Source organism: Trachinotus anak, unplaced genomic scaffold (genome assembly GCF_046630095.1).
Source record: "Trachinotus anak isolate AG129_WGS33_773 ecotype Australia unplaced genomic scaffold, CSIRO_AGI_Tana_v1 ptg000016l, whole genome shotgun sequence".
NCBI lineage: Eukaryota > Metazoa > Chordata > Actinopteri > Carangiformes > Carangidae > Trachinotus > Trachinotus anak.
Window position 1 is genome coordinate 5,222,041 of NW_027273867.1, and position 19,348 is coordinate 5,241,388.

Consider the following 19,348-nt stretch of genomic DNA (forward strand, 5'->3'; position numbering starts at 1 on the left):
AAAAATGATTCCACAGGACTGTTTTGGTGACCATCTTCTTTTGTTTCCCAGCTGCCTGGATTCCTGGAGCTGGTGGTTGAGTACTTCAGACGCTGCCTCATCGAGATCTTTGGCATCCTAAAGGAGTACGAAGTAGGGGACCCTGGCCAGCGCACCCTCATAGACCCCAATGCTGCTGAGGACTCTGATGACGAAATTCCAGTGCCAGAGGGTGAGGACATGGACACGGAAGAAGAGGACGAGGAAGATGAGGAGGTAGAGGAATCAAAGGCCAATCCTGACAACTCCTCACTGGTCCAGGTGAAACAGGAGGAGAGCTCCCAGAAGGACAAGTCTTCAGAGGACGAGGAAGAGGAGAAGGAAAGGGAGTCTTCTATCAAGGAACCCAATACCTCTACCTCAGGGTCCTTCCCGGACCCCAACCTCCACTCGGAAAAGCCCAAGCAGGCTAGCAAGTTTGATAAATTCCCCATCAAGGTGGTGCGGAAGAAGAATCCCTTCCTGGTGAACCACTCATCCAAGCTTGGGCAGCGGCAGAGCTTTGACAGTGGCTTGATACACTGGAGCATTGGTGGGGGCGACACTACCGAACACATCCAGACCCACTTTGAGAGTCGGATGGAACTTCTCAAGCAGCGGAAACACACACCAACTGCCACTGAGAGCCGCAAAAAGGTCCAGGTGCTTGAGATGGCAACGGAAAACCCTGAGAAATCCAAGTCCAATGGGGAGGATAAGCCTCGGCAGCAGCCACCTCCATCTTCTGAACCTCAGAAGTCTCCAGCAGAGAAGACCTCTCCTCCTCTTCCCATTGGCGCACCAGTCACTGCCACCATTGATGATGTACTGTCTGCCCGCCCAGGGTCAGTCACAGAGGAAGTAGTTCGTGGAGGCGCAGAGGAGCAGAAAGAAAACGGCAAGTACCTGTTCAGCATCAACCCTGACCTCCAGAGCCGTCGCAACATCAAGATCCTCGAGGATGAGCCTCATAGCAAGGACGAAACGCCGCTCAGCACTGTGTCTGACTGGCAGGACTCGCTAGCTCGGCGCTGCATCTGCATTTCCAACATAGTGCGCAGCCTCTCCTTCGTCCCTGGTAATGACCTTGAGATGTCCAAACACCCAGGCCTCCTGCTGCTCCTGGGCCGCCTGGTGCTGCTCCACCACAGGCACCCTGAACGCAAACAAGCGCCGGTCACCTACGAGAAGGAGGAGGAGGAAGATGAAGGCGTGAGCTGCGAGAGAGACGAGTGGTGGTGGGACTGTCTTGAGGTGTTAAGGGAGAACTGCTTGGTCACTCTGGCAAACATCTCAGGCCAGCTGGACCTTTCTATCTACCCAGAGAGTATATGCCTGCCACTGCTGGATGGCCTGCTCCATTGGGCGGTCTGCCCCTCGGCAGAGGCCCTGGACCCCTTCCCCACGCTGGGGCCCCATGGCTCACTTTCCCCCCAGAGACTGGTTCTTGAGACCCTCAGCAAGCTCAGCATCCAGGACAACAACGTTGACCTCATTCTGGCCACGCCACCCTTCAGCCGCTTGGAGAAGCTCTACGGCTCGCTTGTGCGTCTGGTTGGTGAGCGCAAGGTGGCTGTCTGCCGGGAAATGGCGGTTGTCCTGTTGGCTAACCTGGCCCAGGGTGACAGCCTGGCGGCGCGGGCGATTGCAGTGCAGAAAGGCAGCGTGGGTAACCTGCTGGGCTTCCTGGAAGACAGCCTAGCTGCCACGCAGTACCAGCAGAGTCAGAGCTCCTTGCTACAAATGCAGGGCGCACCCCAGTTTGAGCCCACCAGCGTGGACATGATGCGGCGGGCGGCCAGGGCCCTGCACGCCCTAGCTAAGGTAGAGGAAAACCACTCAGAGTTCACTTTGTACGAGTCGCGGCTACTGGACGTCTCAGTGTCCCCACTTATGAACTCTCTGGTGTCCCAAGTGATCTGTGACGTACTGTTTCTGATTGGCCAGTCATGACAGCCGTGGGGAGGTTTCAGCTCTGCCTCTTTCCGTTCCCCTCACCCTTTTTTTTTTTCTTTTTTTTTTGTGCGTGTGTGAGTGTATGTCTGTTGCGTGTGAGTGAAAAGAGCAAAACTGACTGTCCTTTTTTTTAATTTATGCAAAATCACCTCGGATTCCACTGTCTTTCTACCCCTGCTTCTCACTAAAGGAAGGAATATCATGAAGTAGCTGTGGAGTTTAAAACGTCTGAAATGGAAAGATACTGGCAAAGAAGAGCAGTTTGGGACCCAGGCATAGGACAGAGTGCGCTGCCCTGCGAAAAAGGACTTGTTTTTTAATGAAAAGAAAAATCTCCAGAAAAAAGAAAAAACTGTAACCAAAGTTGCTGTCTCGTTTACAGTGAGTTTGGGGGATACATGTGCTCGCTTCCTCCCTCTGGGGGTCGGCAGGGAGAAGGGGGCACAGACTAAACAATACTATGGTTCATGTTTGGAGGCTACATAGACGCACGGACTGTGGTGTGGTATAATTGCTGTAACTTTGGATGCTATATACTCAGCCCCACAGGAACCACATTATTGGCTGTGAACAGACATCTGTCATGGGAGGCCTGTGCAGTAGATTGTAGGACTTTTTTCTGTACTGTACACCTTAAAAACTGTAAACATACTGTAATAATACTGTTTCACACTGAGATACGCTGGCTTGGCAGCAAACTGTAGTTTTTAAAAACAGTTTTAGTTAATGTCGAGAGAGAAAACGGCTTTCCCCCCAAAGTATGGTGAACCTACAACACCCCGACCTCTTCTCTTTGTCCCTTGATTGTATGACTTGACCCTTATATTAAAAAGTCACCTCTTTAGGACTGGTCCTCAACTCTAGATGCAGTCCAAGCTGCAGTGTATATATGATGTTGTACATTACACTTCTCTCTCTCTTTCTCAACTTCTGTTGCTCTTCACCATTTTTAATCTTTGACAATTACAAGTTTCCCCCCGCATCAAGTATGCCATGTGAATACTTGACGCCCACCCTCTCTGTTACTTCGGCGCCTCACCCTGCTCGTATCGCGCTCCAGGAGAGGGGGGGGTGTTTAGCTGCTGTCCAACGCCACCCCCCCTCTCCCAAACAAACAAACACAACTTCAAGTTTCAGTTTGTCTCCAGTCTGGGTGTAGAGAATATAACAAAAATCATGTCTGCGGTTCCATTTGAGCTCCTTCATAAATGACAAACTAGACCTTGATGAAGAAACCATTTTAATTTTGTTTATTTTGTTTTTGTTTTTTTTTTTCCAGTGATGCGGATTCTGCATATTTGTATTTCAGATGATGTAGCTAAAAACTTGATGTAAATTCCTCTTTTTTCCTTTTTTTGGCTTAATGAATATCATTTATTCAGTATGAAATCTTTATACTATATGTTCCACGTGTTAAGAATAAATGTACATTAAATCTTCGTAAGACGTTTGCTGTGGATTTATTTATTATTCCCCTCACACACGGTTGAGGCATCAGTAAATAAGGTCCTGAATTTTTCATTTGGCTCTCACTTCACTCGCACAGAGACAATTTGATACGTACAAAGCAGCGTGCAGCGTGTTCTGCTGACGATTTTGATATTTACACATGGATGCAGAGACACAACTCGAAGCCGTCTCTGTGGACTATGTGGCTTATCAAATGCACAACCATGTTTCCCATCCCTGAAATGACTGACACCTCACCCCGGTGTTGCATGGCTGTCTTCGTCCCAGGATCACACGTGCTGATATTTACATTTATATTTACGTTAGTGGGTAAATGTGCAGAGGACAGGTCTGTTCGGTATGTATGGATAAGCTATTTCTTCTGTCTCTTCTGAGTTTCACTTGATATTTTGATAGTCGTTGCACTCACTTTTAAAACAGATCAAATCAAAAACCTGCTGATGGGAAGCCAATTTGGAATACAAAAAAATTACAAGAAACAAATAAAGCAAATAATCCTTCCCCAGTAGACATCATCATAAAGTCTTGAAATATTTATTTCCGTTGTCGTCCTCAATGATGAGACAAAATAGCATCCATAAAAACAAAAAAAACAGCATGAGCTAAATGTGGCACCGGCTACATTTTCAAAGACTCCTGCCACCTCTTGATGTGGTTTTACTTCGTTAAGATTTATTTAATCAGGACATCTCACTGGGACCAAGATCTGTTTTGCGAGAGAGACATGAAAACAAAGTGAAGTCCCAGCTTCCTTTTCACAACATTGATTTAAGGAGGTTTTGATTTGGTGAAATGCTGAAGGCACATGGATCTTCTTCACTCATATTTAAGTTAGAGATATACATTCATTAGGCACCTTTCATACAGGAAAGTGCTTTAAAGGGTGACTCCAGCAGTTTGGTATTACACTTCTGTAAAGTTGGGGGAGACAGACAGACTTTTAAAAAAGAATGGTCAAAAATTGTCAAGATGTCTTGATCTGAAGTCGCTAGTGTAAGTCAGTCTGGATCTTACACATGACACAACTCAATAGCATCCTGTTTGAGACCCTGTGTGTTTCACTTCTTTGAAACCCTGCACCTTTCATTTATAATAATATAAGGGTTTTATTTACTTAAGTCTGAAGCCAGGATATCACATCATCTGATGAGATGATCTTAAGTTTGTGTAAAATTGGTTGAAATGCTCCTTTAATTAAGATTAATGTAAACATCAGATAAAATGCAAACATGTCCAGGAAAAAGAGTGAAGTAGTGACGTAATGGCAGACTATATGCAAGATTTTTTTAAAAAAAGGTGCTGCTCTGCTCAGATCCAGAGGAACAGTCTTAGTCCAGAACTGCAGAGGACAGCTTCAAGTTTTAGTAAACTCTTACTACACTATAGTACTACAACATGTAGAACAGGAGACTATATGCCATTAGTATGTACCAAACACTGGTTTAAACTCATGTAAGTTCATATCTGTCAGTCCTGTTATAAAGTCCCTCTGACAGTAGTCCATGCTGGTGTTTTCACTGTCTGTGCCGTTGCACCCTCTAGAGGCCATTTGGTGTTATTGACAGTGGCACAGGCAGTGAGGAGGCAGTTAGACATTCAGACTGCACTACCATGACGCAGTGAGACAAAAATAAATATGGAGAAAATGATTAGAACACAACAACTGAGCGGAGAATAATTTAATGAGTGAAGTGGTTGAATTCTATTCGCTACAGCTTTTCTCCACTGATTTGATGCACTGTCAGAAAGGATAGCCTGGTTATCTGTTTGCAAAACAAGCAAATGCATGCAAAATCACACAGTGGTCTGGAAAGAAATAATACACTGAGAACTCTTCAGTCGAGATAACGAAACAAACAGAAGACCTTCTTTTTTGACACATATAAGAAATCAGGTTCAAACCTAGAGTTATTATCTTGGGACCAATGAGGAAAAGGAAATATGTAAAGAAAAAGTGAGAATTTTAAGAAAATATTAGCCACCAACAAACTGAGAGGAGAGTCAATAGCAGCTGCTTGTCTGCGTATGAAACATGTGAGTATTGTATTGACAAGCGTCTTTATCCATACAATATATTGTTAAAAGGCTGCAGTCTCTTGGCCTTAGAGGACATCTGTTTTTATTAGTACCTGGAGCCTAAGCAACAAGAGGACACTGGGAGAGTGGGAGAGTCCACAGAACTGGGTTGTTCTGCCTCCAGTTCCAGCTTGTTAAACGTCAACCTGTCAGCTTTATTTTAGGTACGTTTCTGGGCCAGTGTTGGCTAAGTAACAAGATGCCTGTTCACAGCAGAGTTAAACAGACTTCCTACTACTTCTCCCCTCCTGTGTTTTCGGTGGTGTCAGTTTGTGGCAGTTCACCGACAAAGAGAAAGACAAGGAGTGTAGGTATACAATATGTAAGATATATACTGTTCTGTAGGGCTAAATGATATGCAAATTAATGTCTTAATGTTTTTTGGGGGGTTTTTTTGCACTATATTATATTGCAATTGTGATATGAGTGCTGATTTCAGTTGGAATGGTCATACTGTTTTTTTTTGGTTTTTTTTTACTGCGATTTGGCAATTGTACTTGGCCATGTTGTGATTTCGATAATATATCAATTAATTGTTCAGCCCTGCTGGTCTGAGATGAAATAAGATAAGATAAGATAAGATAAGATAAGATAAGATAAGATAAGATCACCTTTATTAGTCCCACAGTGGGGAAATTCACAGTGTTACAGCAGCAAAGTGGCAGTGCAGATTACAGGAAAGGTGCAGAAACTGCAGTAACAAATATACATTTTATATATATATATATATAAAATATACAGTATATTGGCAATATTTTTCCAAATTAGTACATCATCTATCCGGCATACTGTAGGCCTACTCAGAGCATCATTTTGTTGATAAACTACAACCTATGTTTTGAAAAAAAAAAAACTGCTCTTACACAACTTTTGTTACATCAGGCACAAAACTAAGGCTGCAGAATGTATGACAGACTATTGCCAGGGACTAGCTATGATGATATTTTGGCAGTTTGGAGAAAAATATATTTCCCACTGTATATCCAAAAGGACAAGTTTTTATTACAACATTACCGATTTTGGGACAACACAGCCATCTCCTTTATCTGCTGCCTAAAACACTGTATGTTGCTTCACATAGTCAGATACAGCTGCACTGACAGACCATACTGAACTTGTTTATCCAGTGCAACACTATTATTCTTCCCTATATTGTTTGTTATACATAAGCTGACTGGCAAGATATGCACAATTTTCAATAGGATCCCAGTTCCACCTTTTAATCTAGTCTAATAAGTCACAAAACTGTGGGCTTTAACAACAAAAACTTATTTCTAAATATTTGTGGATGCAAGCAAATATTAGTAATAACAACATATGTCCAAATATTTTCATTTCATTTTTTTTCATTTATGAATTCTGCATTTTGAAATTTCAGCAGAAATGTCAGTGAGTTTTTCAGATTCAAACTCTTTCTACAGATACATTTTTAATAATCTTCCCAGCTCATTCTTTACACCTGAGACTCCTGAACTTATTCATTTTAAACTGTCTTCCTGTTTATTTTACTCTACAGGTCCATGATGGCAGAGGCACTGTCAGATATTGTGACTTTCCTGCAGAGGACGAGGCGTCTCAGAGGAAACCATCAATTTGATTGAAGAGTAAAAGGGACTGCTCTGAATATGAGATGAACCAGTTACTCAGTTTCCTTGTGTAACTCTTTAAAGGTATCTCTATCCAGTACATGGCAGCCAATCTCGACTTTAACAGAATACTAATTAAATTATCTTTACAGCAATTTATGTCAATCAGCACATCCTCATTTTTCACTGTAATTTAGTCTCTTTGATAGCTCTTATCATCCATGTTACCATCTATTTGTACTGTTTATAACTTTATGTCAGTCTTCCCTAAGCAGACAGAAGTGTTTCTACCCTTTCACTATTGAAGTACAAAAAACTAGAATTACCACCTCATGGATGTACGCCTCCACCAACCAGTTAAGTTGCAGAAAATATAGGCACAATCTTCCCTTCCTGAGTTACAGCAATGAATAATGGACAGAAATGTTTTTGCAGAACATTATGATGTCACAGTGAAGTTCACCTCATCACATCATCACATCATCACATCATCATTTCATCCTCTAGCTTTGTCCCAAATCAGGGGCCGCATCCTTCAGAGGCTGCATTTGAAGACTGATTGCATCACAGTAGCACGACTAGGCCGTCCCATTTCAAAGGCTCCTTCAAATGTGGCCAAGATTTGCAGCCTTCTTTTCTTGGGCGAGGAACAATCCAGTGGGTGGATCCTTCGTGGCTCAACCTATCCCAAGATTCATTCCGCACCAGTAATGAAAGCATACACCACTGACAGAGAGCCAGAGGATTTTTTTATTTTAAATGTAAGTGTTGGGTTTCAGCTCAGTTCAACTGTTAAACCAAGGGACTTACAACCTTGCTAGGCAACAGGAGCCATGCTTTGAGACACAGAGGTAAGGGCAGGCACAGCTGGTGACACAAAGCAAAAATCCTCCGTGGACCAGACCATCTCATTTCGGTTCAGCCTTTGCAGTCTACGATGGCTACAAAGGGCCTCACCTTCGTAGACCGTGTCCTCTGATGGATGAGGCTCCTGAATTGGGCACAACTCATTAGATATTTGTGTTCAATTGTGTCATAAATAGTGTATGAGTTTGTGAGTTATGGCCAAAAATTATTTTTGTGAAGTCACAGTGCCTTGAACTTTGACCACCAAAATCTAATCAGTTCATTCTTCAGTCCAAATGAATGTTTTTGCCACATTTGTAGAAATTCCTTTCAGGCACATCTGAGATATCACATTCATAAGAACGGGATGGACAGACTGACAACCTGAAAACATAATGCCTCTGATGCATAAAAAAAAAAAAACACCTCTCTGGCTGCTAACGTGTTGGAATATGACCCTTTGTGTCATTACTGAGTGAGCACCTCTGCTTGTTTTACCTGCCTGATATACTGAATAGAGTCACACAGAAGTAAAAGCCTGAACGTGGTTTTCTCTTTGGACTTTTACTTTAATCATCTTGTTTTTCCTTTTGCATTCAGCAGCCATGTCTTTTTCTGATTTACAGATTGACAGACTGGACGCCCTGCTAATGGAGGATGCTCAACTGGCAAATTATCTTCCATCACACGGAGACAGGATTGCCCTGTTCAGTTTTGCAAATGTCATACACTCCTCAAAGCGAAAGAGGAGTCTTTTTGGAAAATTTAAAAAAAGAAGCTAAAACTTGGAAACCACAGTTTTAGATGAGGATCCAGAGACATCCTACAAAACAAGAAGTAGAACAAAACAGTCCACAAGAAATATTCCAATAGGACAGTTTCACACTGATGATAAAGGTCAGAGCAAAGCAAGGTCAGGGGCAAGGAAGGTCTCAATTAACATTTAGGTAGGATTTGATGTGATACTAAACCAAGGAAAGGTCTTATTGTTTCCAGACAGAATCTATTAAAGGTCACAAGTCTAATTTTGAATTTGATGTTTGGGACTAAAATTGTCTTCCCAAGGATGTCTCCATCGAAATGGTATACAACACTGTCAAATTTCTATATAGCAACTCAACCAAACCCAATGCTGAGTGACCACTGGTTTTGGTCTGATGATGACCTCTGATAATGGCCTCTGATGGTTATGTTTCTGACCAAGTGATGTAAAGGTTCACAATGAACAGAAAGACCCTTGTTCCACGAGTACAGCTGTTATAAATCTCTGTCAAGAAGCTACTGTAGACATCTCTGACTACACCAGACCTACTACCCTTTACTGCTGAGTTGTCAGGAAGTAGATGTTTCACTTTCAGTGTTGATGATGACCTTAGCTGTGATGGTTGTGTCTCTGACTTGTGTCTCTGATTTAGTGCCAAGTAATGAGGTTCACAATGAACAGAAAGATTTGACACATATACCTAATCACTCCTCTCCAGAGGTGTTCATTGTCTCTGAAGAAATCATCACTGAGTCTTTAGTAACCAGAGACAGCCCTGCAAGATCAAGTCATGTAGCAAGCACATTTGTCAGTGAGCCCATCACTTTGTCTGTGGATACCAACTAAGCTGTTTTAGAGGATGTTGTGATAGGAGCAGATACAGTCTAATGAGTTCCCTCAAAGCTCTGCTCCTATCTTGCATATCTTGAAATGACAGAGGCATTTTCTCTGCCTGAGATTATGAACAAAACATTGAAAATGAAACGTCCACTTCCTCACAACTCAGTAGTGACGGGTAGTAGTCAGTGATGTCTACAGTAGCTTCTTTGCAGAGATTTATATCAGTTGTATCCATGGAACAAGTATCTTTGCTCGTGTAGGATTTCTGTACTGCTACATAGAAAGCAACTGGATGAATTCTCCTGAAAGGAGTGCAGGTTGCTACCTGCCAATCAAGCTTTCTCCTGCTTCTCCAGAGGAAATGCTTTCTGGGGCAGAGCAAAGTGACCTGAAGACAAGCTTTCTTCATTTTGTGAGCTGCCAAGAGCAGGATGTCCTCAGGCATGCTTCAGATGATTTTCCCTCTGTTGACGTTGATGACCCTCTAGAAGTGGTGTACAGCTATGAATGCAGGAAGAGGTTCACTGCTGCTACTCTGCCGGAAATCTTGGACGAAATATCTCACAAAAACTTGGGCAAAGACCAACGTTTGTCATCAACTGCTGGAGGAACATCACACAGCCACAGATGCATCTCAAGTCTGAGGAACTGTCCAAAAACAACAGCAAAGAAAATAGTAGGGAAATTAAACTTTCCTAAAGGGTTTACATCAAAGGACGTGAAGGTTCCCTACAACTGAAAATATACATCAGAGAACTTGATGAAGAAAAGCTTGGAAGATTATTTAAGTAATAACCTGGATAGGGTTGGGGAAAAACAAAACTGTCCAGGGAGCCACCTGTGAAATGTTCGTCATCTCTGAGGGTTTGAAACCCTGTTTATGCAGGACTTCCATCATGATATCCATCAACGAAGCTTCCCTCTCCTGCTCAATGGTCCATTTGATTTCTACACAGGTAGACCTGCATTTTCCTGACATGTCCACATTTTCCACACCCAGGTCAGTCGTTAGTTAGTGTTATATTCCTCCATTCACATTATTTGACAACTTAATCAGCCACTAATTACAATGTCATGTGGCTATTGTTTATCATAGGAATCCATATGCCACAATGCGCTGGGGCCTTTGCTGGTATACTGTCAACATCAGAGACACCATCCTTGTTGGACTTTCAATCCTTGAGGATCGAAAATCTTACTACCAGTTTCATTGTTTCTTGAGAAGCTACAACACCCCTGGGAATAACACTGCAGATGTAACCATCTATAGCTTTGAACCCAACCACTGCCAGCTATTACCCCCTCCACAACAGACACACTTTCTTTCAAAATGATGGTTCTTTCTCCAGAATAAACAGTGCTTTTAGCACAGTCTCTTCAAAGTCCTAGTACAATGATAAGTTGGCTCTGATCTGAAGTGTTTTGGTTTTTGTGAAACTTATTTTAAAGTGTATCTTCACAAGATACAGCAGCTCTTCTGATGTTCCCTACCTGAATGTCACAGTTTTTTTCTCTTAAGAAAAGACTTTACTTGCACACTATTACGACTATTTTCTTGAAAAATTGAAAGATTTTTATCCTCAGTGGCCCTCATTAATAAGAGGTAGAAAAAACAGAAAATTACAACAGTCTGTTTGCTGTTTATCTTTCCTGTCAGTTGCATCAGGTCATAGATTTCCATTCACAGTAGGTGTGTACTGTAACATTCTCCTTGGTCAAACACCTTATATAAAATAGCTGAAGTCCAACCTCAGCAGGACTTCATGACTGTCATGACAGGCAAAGCAAATTTAAAGCATATTTTCTGTGTGATAGTTTTGTCAGAGAGAACTGTGTGAAAAGAACTGGAAAGTAAAGTGAATACCTCCTTTTGTCTGAGTAGTGTGATTGAAACTGACAGAGTGCTGAGGTCAGTCGGCTCAGTTTGACTGATAACTAATGACAGTCAAAACAAAATCTGTCAGTTTGATACAATGAAATCTATGTACCACTATCTAAAAGACTTTATAATTATCATTATGCATCTATTCATCCATTATCCACACTGCTAAATCCTTATAGGGTTGCAGTGGGGCTGGAGCTGGGGGCTGACATTGGTCGGGATACATCCTGGACAGGTCACAGGGCTGACATTTATAGAGACAAACAACAATTAACACTCACACCTATGGGTAATTTACAGTGATCAGTTAACCTAACCTGTATATGACTGGACTGGGGGAGGAAGCCAGAGTGAGAGAACTCACACAGACGTTCACTGAAACGTGTGTTCGAGTAGTGACTTCAGCACAAGTCTCAGTCATTAGTGGTGTTGATGATGGTCAAGATTGACCTTTATATGCTGTAAAAAGAGTCGGGCATCACAGGACATTGTATTAAAAGTAATGCACCATGTAGAATATATTATTAGATCAAAGTTATGACGTTTTTAAAGGTTTTTGTGTGTGTATTAACTCAGCACAGCAGCCTAGTTTGTATATTGCATTGTCATTTCATTTCATTTTATATTTACATATTATTTACATGCATTTAGTCTTTGCTTTGCTGCCAGTATGTGTGGTTCATTTTATATTTCAGAAAGCTCTTCTCTCTAGTCTGAATGTATGGCGCCCTCATGTGGTCAGAACAGCAAAATACAGGCAACTAACTGATGGTGTGGGTCACAGACTGTCTACAGGCTGTGGTATGGGTGGTACCTACTCAGGTAGTGTAGCAGTGGTGGATCTATTATATTGTGTTCTCTGAGCTGTGTGTGTGATGAGGTGTGATGGTCAACAAGGCACCTAAGGTGTGGCTATAGGGCGGATATATTCAGGGGGATAAAAAAATGTGGGGATAGGCTAACGTGTGTCTGCATCTGTTCTTTTCAGTGAAAGAAGGCACTTGTTTTAAAGCATTTGTCATAGTGTCCCAAATCTGTTTGTGTATCTAGTATCTAGAGTGTTTTGTGTCCATTTAATGAATAAGACTTAACATGAGCTAATGAGTTACATATAGATATGTGACAAGAGCAGAGCCAGACACCATATTATATTTTAAAAGGGCACTCACTCCAGTGACTCCATGAAGCTACTGCACTCACCAGAAACATATTAAAAATGATGATCATAATCACAGCAGAGGCTGAGATTTCCAGATTTTTCATCCCTAGTATTGGTCAAGCTGCAGAAACACAGGGTCCTACATTTCCCATAAAGCAACCTAGTAGTATCTTTTGTTGGAACCTTCTCAGCTATTAAAAGCTCACATCTTCTCAACCCCAGACCTCTGATCTGACCCAGCAGCCATAACCTGAAAACATCCTCCCCATGGGTCATTTTTTAAAACGTGACAAAGCTTCTTCATATGAGGACCAGAATAATAAATGAAATAAATTAATAAATAAAATATATAACTGAATACATCAGTGAATAATGGGGAACAGATAAATGATAAAATGTGTAACAACTCCACCCACACCCCCATCAATGTGTTGAGTTTGCATATTGGCCAACCAGAAAAAAAGATGACTACTGAATCAAAGTCTCAAAATAAATACCATAAAGATAAAATAAATACCATAAAGTTCAAACTAAATGTGCATTAGACATCAAACTACAGATGTTCTCATCTTATAGGTGTCATATGTATTCATTTACTGATTTCACATATTTCTACTTATTAAACTACAATGTGAGACAATAAAACTGTGAACATGTTTCATTTTTAGTTTCACTTCTAATTGGAAAGTGGCTGTGAAACAATATATTATCTTATTTTGTTTGCACAAATATTGCAAATATTGAGCGTCTTCTACATTTCTGGCAGTTTTAGGGCAATGAAAAATGTTAAAATGCTTATGTAAAATAGTAACGTGACAGGATGAAAAAACAGAGAGAGCAGGGGTTTGGGAGGTGTAGGTCGTCCACTTATTACAGGGCTGGTGGTACAGGTGGGTGTCAGTGCCGAGCTGTGACCTGTCAGTGTACAGCTGAGGAGTGAGAGGTAACACAGCGGGGGACAAGTTGAACTCACCCTTCATCCCTCTAGGTGGCAGCTAAAGATGAAAATCAGTATGTTTTGTGGCTGCAAGGCTCAGTGTTAATGAATTCCCCTTGAAACAAGAAATTGTCTCTCCATTACTACCTCTGTTGTGACAATAATATGATTATAAATACAGGAGACAGATGGGACTCTTCTCTCAGGCCTGGTTTTAGGAGGCGTCATCACACTTTTACTGCTGCTCCTTTGTGCTGATCGAGCCAGTTAAGATATTTGACTGAAATATCTCTGCTGGCTCCTCCTTGAATATGTGCTGGTCTAAGGTCCAGTGGGCTTCATGCTGATAGAAGGAGCCAGGGATTAAAAAAAGAAGAAACAACCCTGAAATGAATAAAGAAACTGCTTTAACAACCGAGCTCTTTATTCACATAATATGCCAAAAAGACAAGCAAGACTTGAACAGAATTGCATATGATATACCTGTCTTCAGTTTAAGTCATGTATTTAATGAGTTTAAAATTGATCACTCTGTTATATACTGCTATTACACTGCATGTTGTCTTATTAGTGATTCAGTGACTATTTAGCTTCCTGTTTTTACTTGGGTGCAGATGGCTGTAGCTGAGAGAGGTATGTGCATAAGTGGTAACATTAAGATCTGCAAATCTGAATATATCATTTAATCACTTATTCTGTTGTATTCTGATGATTTTTCAGAAGTGCAGGTTTGGCTGTAGCAGAGGAAGGTGTAGTAATAATGTTAAAAGTCTCCCGTTAAGTTCATCATCATTTTGTTTTAATAATTCACTCTATTGTGTTGCGATGTGCCATCAGCTGACCCCAAGCACCATTCAGAGTTAAGAAGGGGAGCCGAGTGTCTTCCTGCCAGAACACATCTGCTCCATCACCAAGATCCCTGCAGCACCCCCCTGTGGTGACCACATGGTAACTGCAGGGGATCTTGGAGCAGCTCTGGGCTCCTGAGGTGCAGTGTGCAGGCCCAGAGAATGAAAATATGGAAGACCAAGAAGTAGCTTTCCTGCAGTCCATGACAAAGGACTGCTGCAGACAGGAGATGGAGATAATGTGGTGTTTAAGTCAGTCTGACCACAACAGAAGCTATAGCAACAAAAGGTTGTGATAAGCAAAAATTCACGTTGTACTCCAGAGGGTGTAATGTTCTCATCTCACAACTGATGTTTGATCATTCTATAAAACATTCATGGCCCATTTTTGATGTCAGGGTAGGTGTCTCCACCACCACAGCCCACTAAACCTTTCAAACACCAACAGAAAGGTTGGATCCCCAATACCACCCCACTCAAGAGGGTGAAGATGACAAGCTCCAGAGCAGTGAAGTCTGTTAGCTGAGAAAATGTTTAAACTATAAAATTGGTCAAATTAAACTTGTATCACTATATGCAGTTATGATGCTGTTTTCCATAACATAAGTTATAAATATTCATGTCTTGTTAGTAGTCCTGGTCAAGAGGATGAGGAGTGTCCTAACCTCACTTGCACACATGAAGTTGCTGCTCCTATGGTGGCAGGTTTGTGAAGCTGCCCACACAGCTCTCAGCATCTGCTAACTGTTTAACATAATTACCTAAAGTTGTGCAACATGTACTCTACAATGCAATTCATGTGTGATCTCTTTTACAAGGCTTGTTTTGCCACAGACTCTAGGTTACACTCAAAATGGTCTTTTGAAAACCCATTTAGTTCCAGATAGGTGTTCAGACCTGGATATTTACAGGCTTGCACAGCAGGGCAAGACTGCCTGGTTCAGAGCAACTATTGTGCATTACACCTTTTACACACTAGGTGACACTAATGCTACATTCTTAGATCAAGCTTTGGCACTTTTACCAGGTCCACAAAACTGAGGTGTAAAGTCAAGATTTTAAGTTAATAAGTTTATTTTAAACTCCAAGTCATCCATCACTGAGTCTGCAGCACCTGTAGTAAGAAGAACCATTAGAAACCAGACTTAAGTATACAGAACACTTAGATATAGCCAATTACTCACCTGATTCTGTCCCCAATTCAGCTTGACCCTCTTCCATTTGCTTGGCTGATGGACACTTGGAGCCTGTGGCTGGTATGAGGGGGTCTGCCGTGGAGCCTGTGGCTGGTATGAGGGGGTCTGCCGTGGAGCCTGTGGCTGGTATGAGGGGGTCTGCCGTGGAGCCTGTGGCTGGTATGAGGGGGTCTGCCGTGGAGCCTGTGGCTTTTCAAATCCAGTCTTTGGTGGAACTGTGGAACTCTGTGGCCTCTGGACACCAACTTCCTTCTGGTCAACAGGTTCCTTCAGCCGTCTGATAGCAAACCCACCATAGCGTTGAGGGATGTTGTGTGTTCTGGTTGGGGCAAAGTGCTGAGGGGAGGTTCCTGCTCTGCTGCTCCCAGAGGCAGGGAGGTTATGAGCTCCCTGGGCCGGGTTTCTGTTGCTCCCCAACATGGAACTTGTTCTGCTGGGCATCTGCTCAGTGGATGTGTAGCTGGGTTTGTAGTTAAACCTCTGGCTTGTGGGCATTTTTACACTGCGAGGCTCAAAGCCAACAGCTTTTTGTTTGTAGGTTGCTGGAAGGGACTGGGTATAACTCACATGGCTTGAGGTCATGGTGGAAGTAGGCTTGTAGCTTCCTTGGGCATTTCCTCCAGTTGCAGGAAACAGCTTGCTCTGGTACATTTTACCAGCCAAAGCCTGGCTGGGGTTATAGCCCATTCTCTCATTTTGAGTAGAGGAGAAACTGGAGGGTTTCGTTGCTTTAGTTTGACCATTTTTATACACTCTTCTAGCGGGGGCACTGACTGATGTTTGCATCTTTACAGAGCCTTGCTGGGGTGGTAGAGCACCAGCACTGAACAGGGTGGAAGACTTCACAGATGGAGAGAAACTTCTTTGGCCATAGTAGGCTGGTGTTTTGGCAGCAGCACTAGGAGGTTTTTGTGCTGCAGACTGGTGGGAGGATGATGTGAAGAAGCCTCTCTCCCTGGAAGGACCCTGAACAGATGCAGAACTGCCAGGTAGATACTGGCTAGTACGTGATGTATCCTGCTGAACTGGCCAAGTTCTCTTCTTGCTGATATCAGTAGGGTCATTCTGCTTTTGATTGTATTTACTCACAGAAGTTCCACTAGCAATAGCAGTAGAAAGGCCAAATGACTGCTTTTGAGCGTTTACCTGTTTCAAGTTTGTCATTCTCTGCATCAACTTGACCGAAGCATAGCCGCTCTGAGTTGGCTGTGGAACAGTTTGTGTGTTGCTACCGCTAGAAAATCTCTGGTTATTATAACCTCTACTAACTGCAGTCTTTGAATTAAGGCTGGTGCTGGGGGCTGAGCCTGGAGAAATTGAGTCCTGTCTGAATTGATCCTGGGGATAGCTGCTACCAAGCCTTTGTAGGCCACTGTCCAGTTGCGAGAAGCCAACATATCTGTTACCATTTTGTCTGTGGGAGCTTTTAGCTGCAAGAGAAACGAGAGGTTAAATGCACAACTTGTAAAATTCAGTGTTAAATGATGGTAATGCATTTGTGTTCTGCTCACCTTGTGTAGCCCATAAACAGCGTACATGCTCTGCTTGAATTAAACAAATCAGCAAGATCCTGCTCAGAAAACACATCAAGGTCAGAAGAAATGGGACAAAATCAACTTAACACACTTAAAATACCTGTGTTGCTGTTTTTTTTTTTTTGTTTTTTTTTTTTTTAAATTTACCCCAGATGAACTCCACAAGCCATTTCTGTGTGAAACCGCACGCAGCCAGGTCAAAGCAACAGTAGCCCACCTGCCCTGAAGCTACTTGCTCTGCAGGTGTGTGCAGCAGAGAGGTAGCATTTATTGCAGCCTGCATCCAATCACTGCTTAACGAACTGATTGTCTGCAGGTGCTTGGTGTTGAAGTGTCTGGGAGTGTGTGTCTTGCCTGCTTTGTTTGCTGAACCCTCTCCAGACTGCATGAAGCCTGACCCTGAGAAAGCTCATGCTATTCATGATGGCCTTGTTAACATTATTAATGATGCTTCCCGTACCTCCTGATGCTGAATAGACCCAGGCGGCACACTGCGGTAATGACGCAGTCGACCCTAAACGTGACAAACAACACATCAAGCTCAGTGTGCTTCCGCCTCCTGTTTGCAGAATGTAAATCACTTACGTACCACAATCTGCACATCATACAGTCCGACTATATTTGAATTCTGTTGTTTCTAATACAGAAATTCATGATGTCATATGAGCACAAGTGTGATATTATCAGCTTCCTGCGTCTGTTTGACTGATCTGTGACCATGTGGGATGCTCGGCATGAAAATGACCCTCTACCCTGTCAGTGTAGGTGACACACACACTAAGGCAGGCCAGAGGACACACTCCCTGGAAGTCTGGCAGGTGTGAATCTTAATACCAGACTGTGCTTGGTCAATAGTGTTCATGAATGACAGCCCCCTGCAGCCACAGGAAGCATGATGCAAGAGCATGACAACTGAATCTGTCACTCTGTCCTACTTTTCCCAGTGTGTTTGCCTTCATCAGGTTCTCCTCTTAAACCCAGATTTATTACAACTGACTTATTTTCCGTTTTTCAGGAGCTCAAGTGTTCAACATTCACACGGGCATCCTGTATGAGCCAGAGCGATGATGGCAAATATCCCCCCTGTACGCTGCAGGAAAGAGTGACACCTCGCATGCGATGACCAGATGAGTGTGGTGGCTTAGATCAAAGACACAATTTCCTGTCAGAGGAAATAGCGCAGAGGAATTTTTTTTCAGGAGCAGTTTCCTCCTTACTGAGTTCTTTCCATTACGCCTATCAACTTTTATATGAACAAGAGAGCAAGTGGAAGTCCCTGAGTGGAATCAACAAAAACATTACTGATGACACAGGGTGCTGCTCTAACAAAGGAAATACACTGTTCGATCTGCGCAGACCCCTGACCTGTGGACGAGTGGAGGACTCAGTCATTTGACGAACCTCTCTTGTGTAAAGGTTACATTCTGCTCATCAGCTCCCTGCATGCTGAGACAGATTTGTATCTGTATGTGCACGGCCACAAATGGGCTGTGATAGAAGAGAAAGCAAACACAGCATCGTCATCTAATTTATGTGCAGAGCTTTGCAGGAAATGGAGACATTTGTGAGAGGAGTCAGTTATAGTTGGTTGAGACCACACTACACCAGCTAAATCTGAAAAATGTATTTGTGTTGTGGCCAAGATGTAAATCTACAATATAAAAATAGGTCAATAACATATATTTAGAGTTAAATTAAAAGGCTGAATAATTTTCTGGCCATAGAAGTATGGAAAAACATGTGTCTCACCAGATTTTGAAATTTAAAAGACTGTGAATTTCTACCATGACATTTTTTTTGCATTAATATGATACATTAAATTATATATTTTTGACTCTGAGTGCAACTCTAGAAAATTTCAATAACTAATTTCACTGTTATTTGTCTATGTTCATAAATTCAGAAAGAGAAATTCAATATCAATTCAGCATCTGTCACATGACCAACAGAGTGTAACTTGATTGGCTGGATCTGGATGTTGGTTCAGTTTGAGACACAACTGACTTCTTTTCCTTGGTATCCCTGGTGTTGAATCTGAATTTTGGGATCTGATTTGAGCAACTTGAATATGTATGATTCAAAATTATTGAAACCTGAATTTTTCATTTTGAATTTGTGAACACTGAAAAAATAACTGTGACTTGAGTTATTGAAAATTTCAAGAGTTGAATTCAGAGTCAAAAAAACTTCTGATATATAAATTCAATGCAAAAAAATCAGTGCTAGACATTCACAG

The 19,348-nt window shown here is 42.2% G+C and overlaps 2 protein-coding genes across 4 annotated transcripts in view; one reads left to right on the plus strand and one right to left on the minus strand.

The window, feature by feature from the left end:
* arid1ab (AT-rich interactive domain 1Ab) overlaps positions 1 to 3,418 on the plus strand; it is a 57,375-nt gene extending 53,957 nt beyond the window's left edge. The window contains exon 20 of the mRNA XM_071499286.1: positions 52 to 3,418. Within this exon, the coding sequence (XP_071355387.1) occupies positions 52 to 1,971 (1,920 nt within the window). The 3' untranslated portion in view covers positions 1,972 to 3,418. The remainder of the gene's footprint in view (positions 1 to 51) is intronic.
* A 12,019-nt stretch (positions 3,419 to 15,437) lies between these two features.
* On the minus strand, positions 15,438 to 17,417 carry LOC139634434 (DNA-directed RNA polymerase II subunit RPB1-like). 3 transcript variants are annotated; one of them, XM_071500885.1, is made up of 5 exons: positions 17,260 to 17,417; positions 17,089 to 17,147; positions 15,695 to 17,007; positions 15,566 to 15,628; positions 15,438 to 15,495 (listed from the first exon to the last, which is right to left on the minus strand). In XM_071500885.1, the coding sequence occupies exons 1-5, from the start codon at positions 17,280 to 17,282 to the stop codon at positions 15,478 to 15,480; spliced, it is 1,476 nt and encodes a 491-aa protein (XP_071356986.1). In that variant the 5' UTR covers positions 17,283 to 17,417; the 3' UTR covers positions 15,438 to 15,477. The 3 variants fall into 3 exon arrangements, with proteins under 3 accessions (XP_071356986.1, XP_071356985.1, XP_071356984.1); XM_071500884.1 differs by having other exon boundaries at positions 15,662 to 17,007; XM_071500883.1 differs by having other exon boundaries at positions 15,566 to 17,007.
* Positions 17,418 to 19,348: the final 1,931 nt, after the last annotated feature.

Coding starts and splice junctions, on each gene's coding strand:
- LOC139634434 (XM_071500883.1), bottom strand. CDS start 17,282: ATGGCTTGTGGAGTTCATCTGGG. Junction 17,148..17,259: donor GCTTGTGGAGTTCATCTGGG/GTAAATTTAAAA, acceptor TTTTCTGAGCAG/GATCTTGCTGATTTGTTTAA. Junction 17,008..17,088: donor CTGTTTATGGGCTACACAAG/GTGAGCAGAACA, acceptor TTTCTCTTGCAG/CTAAAAGCTCCCACAGACAA.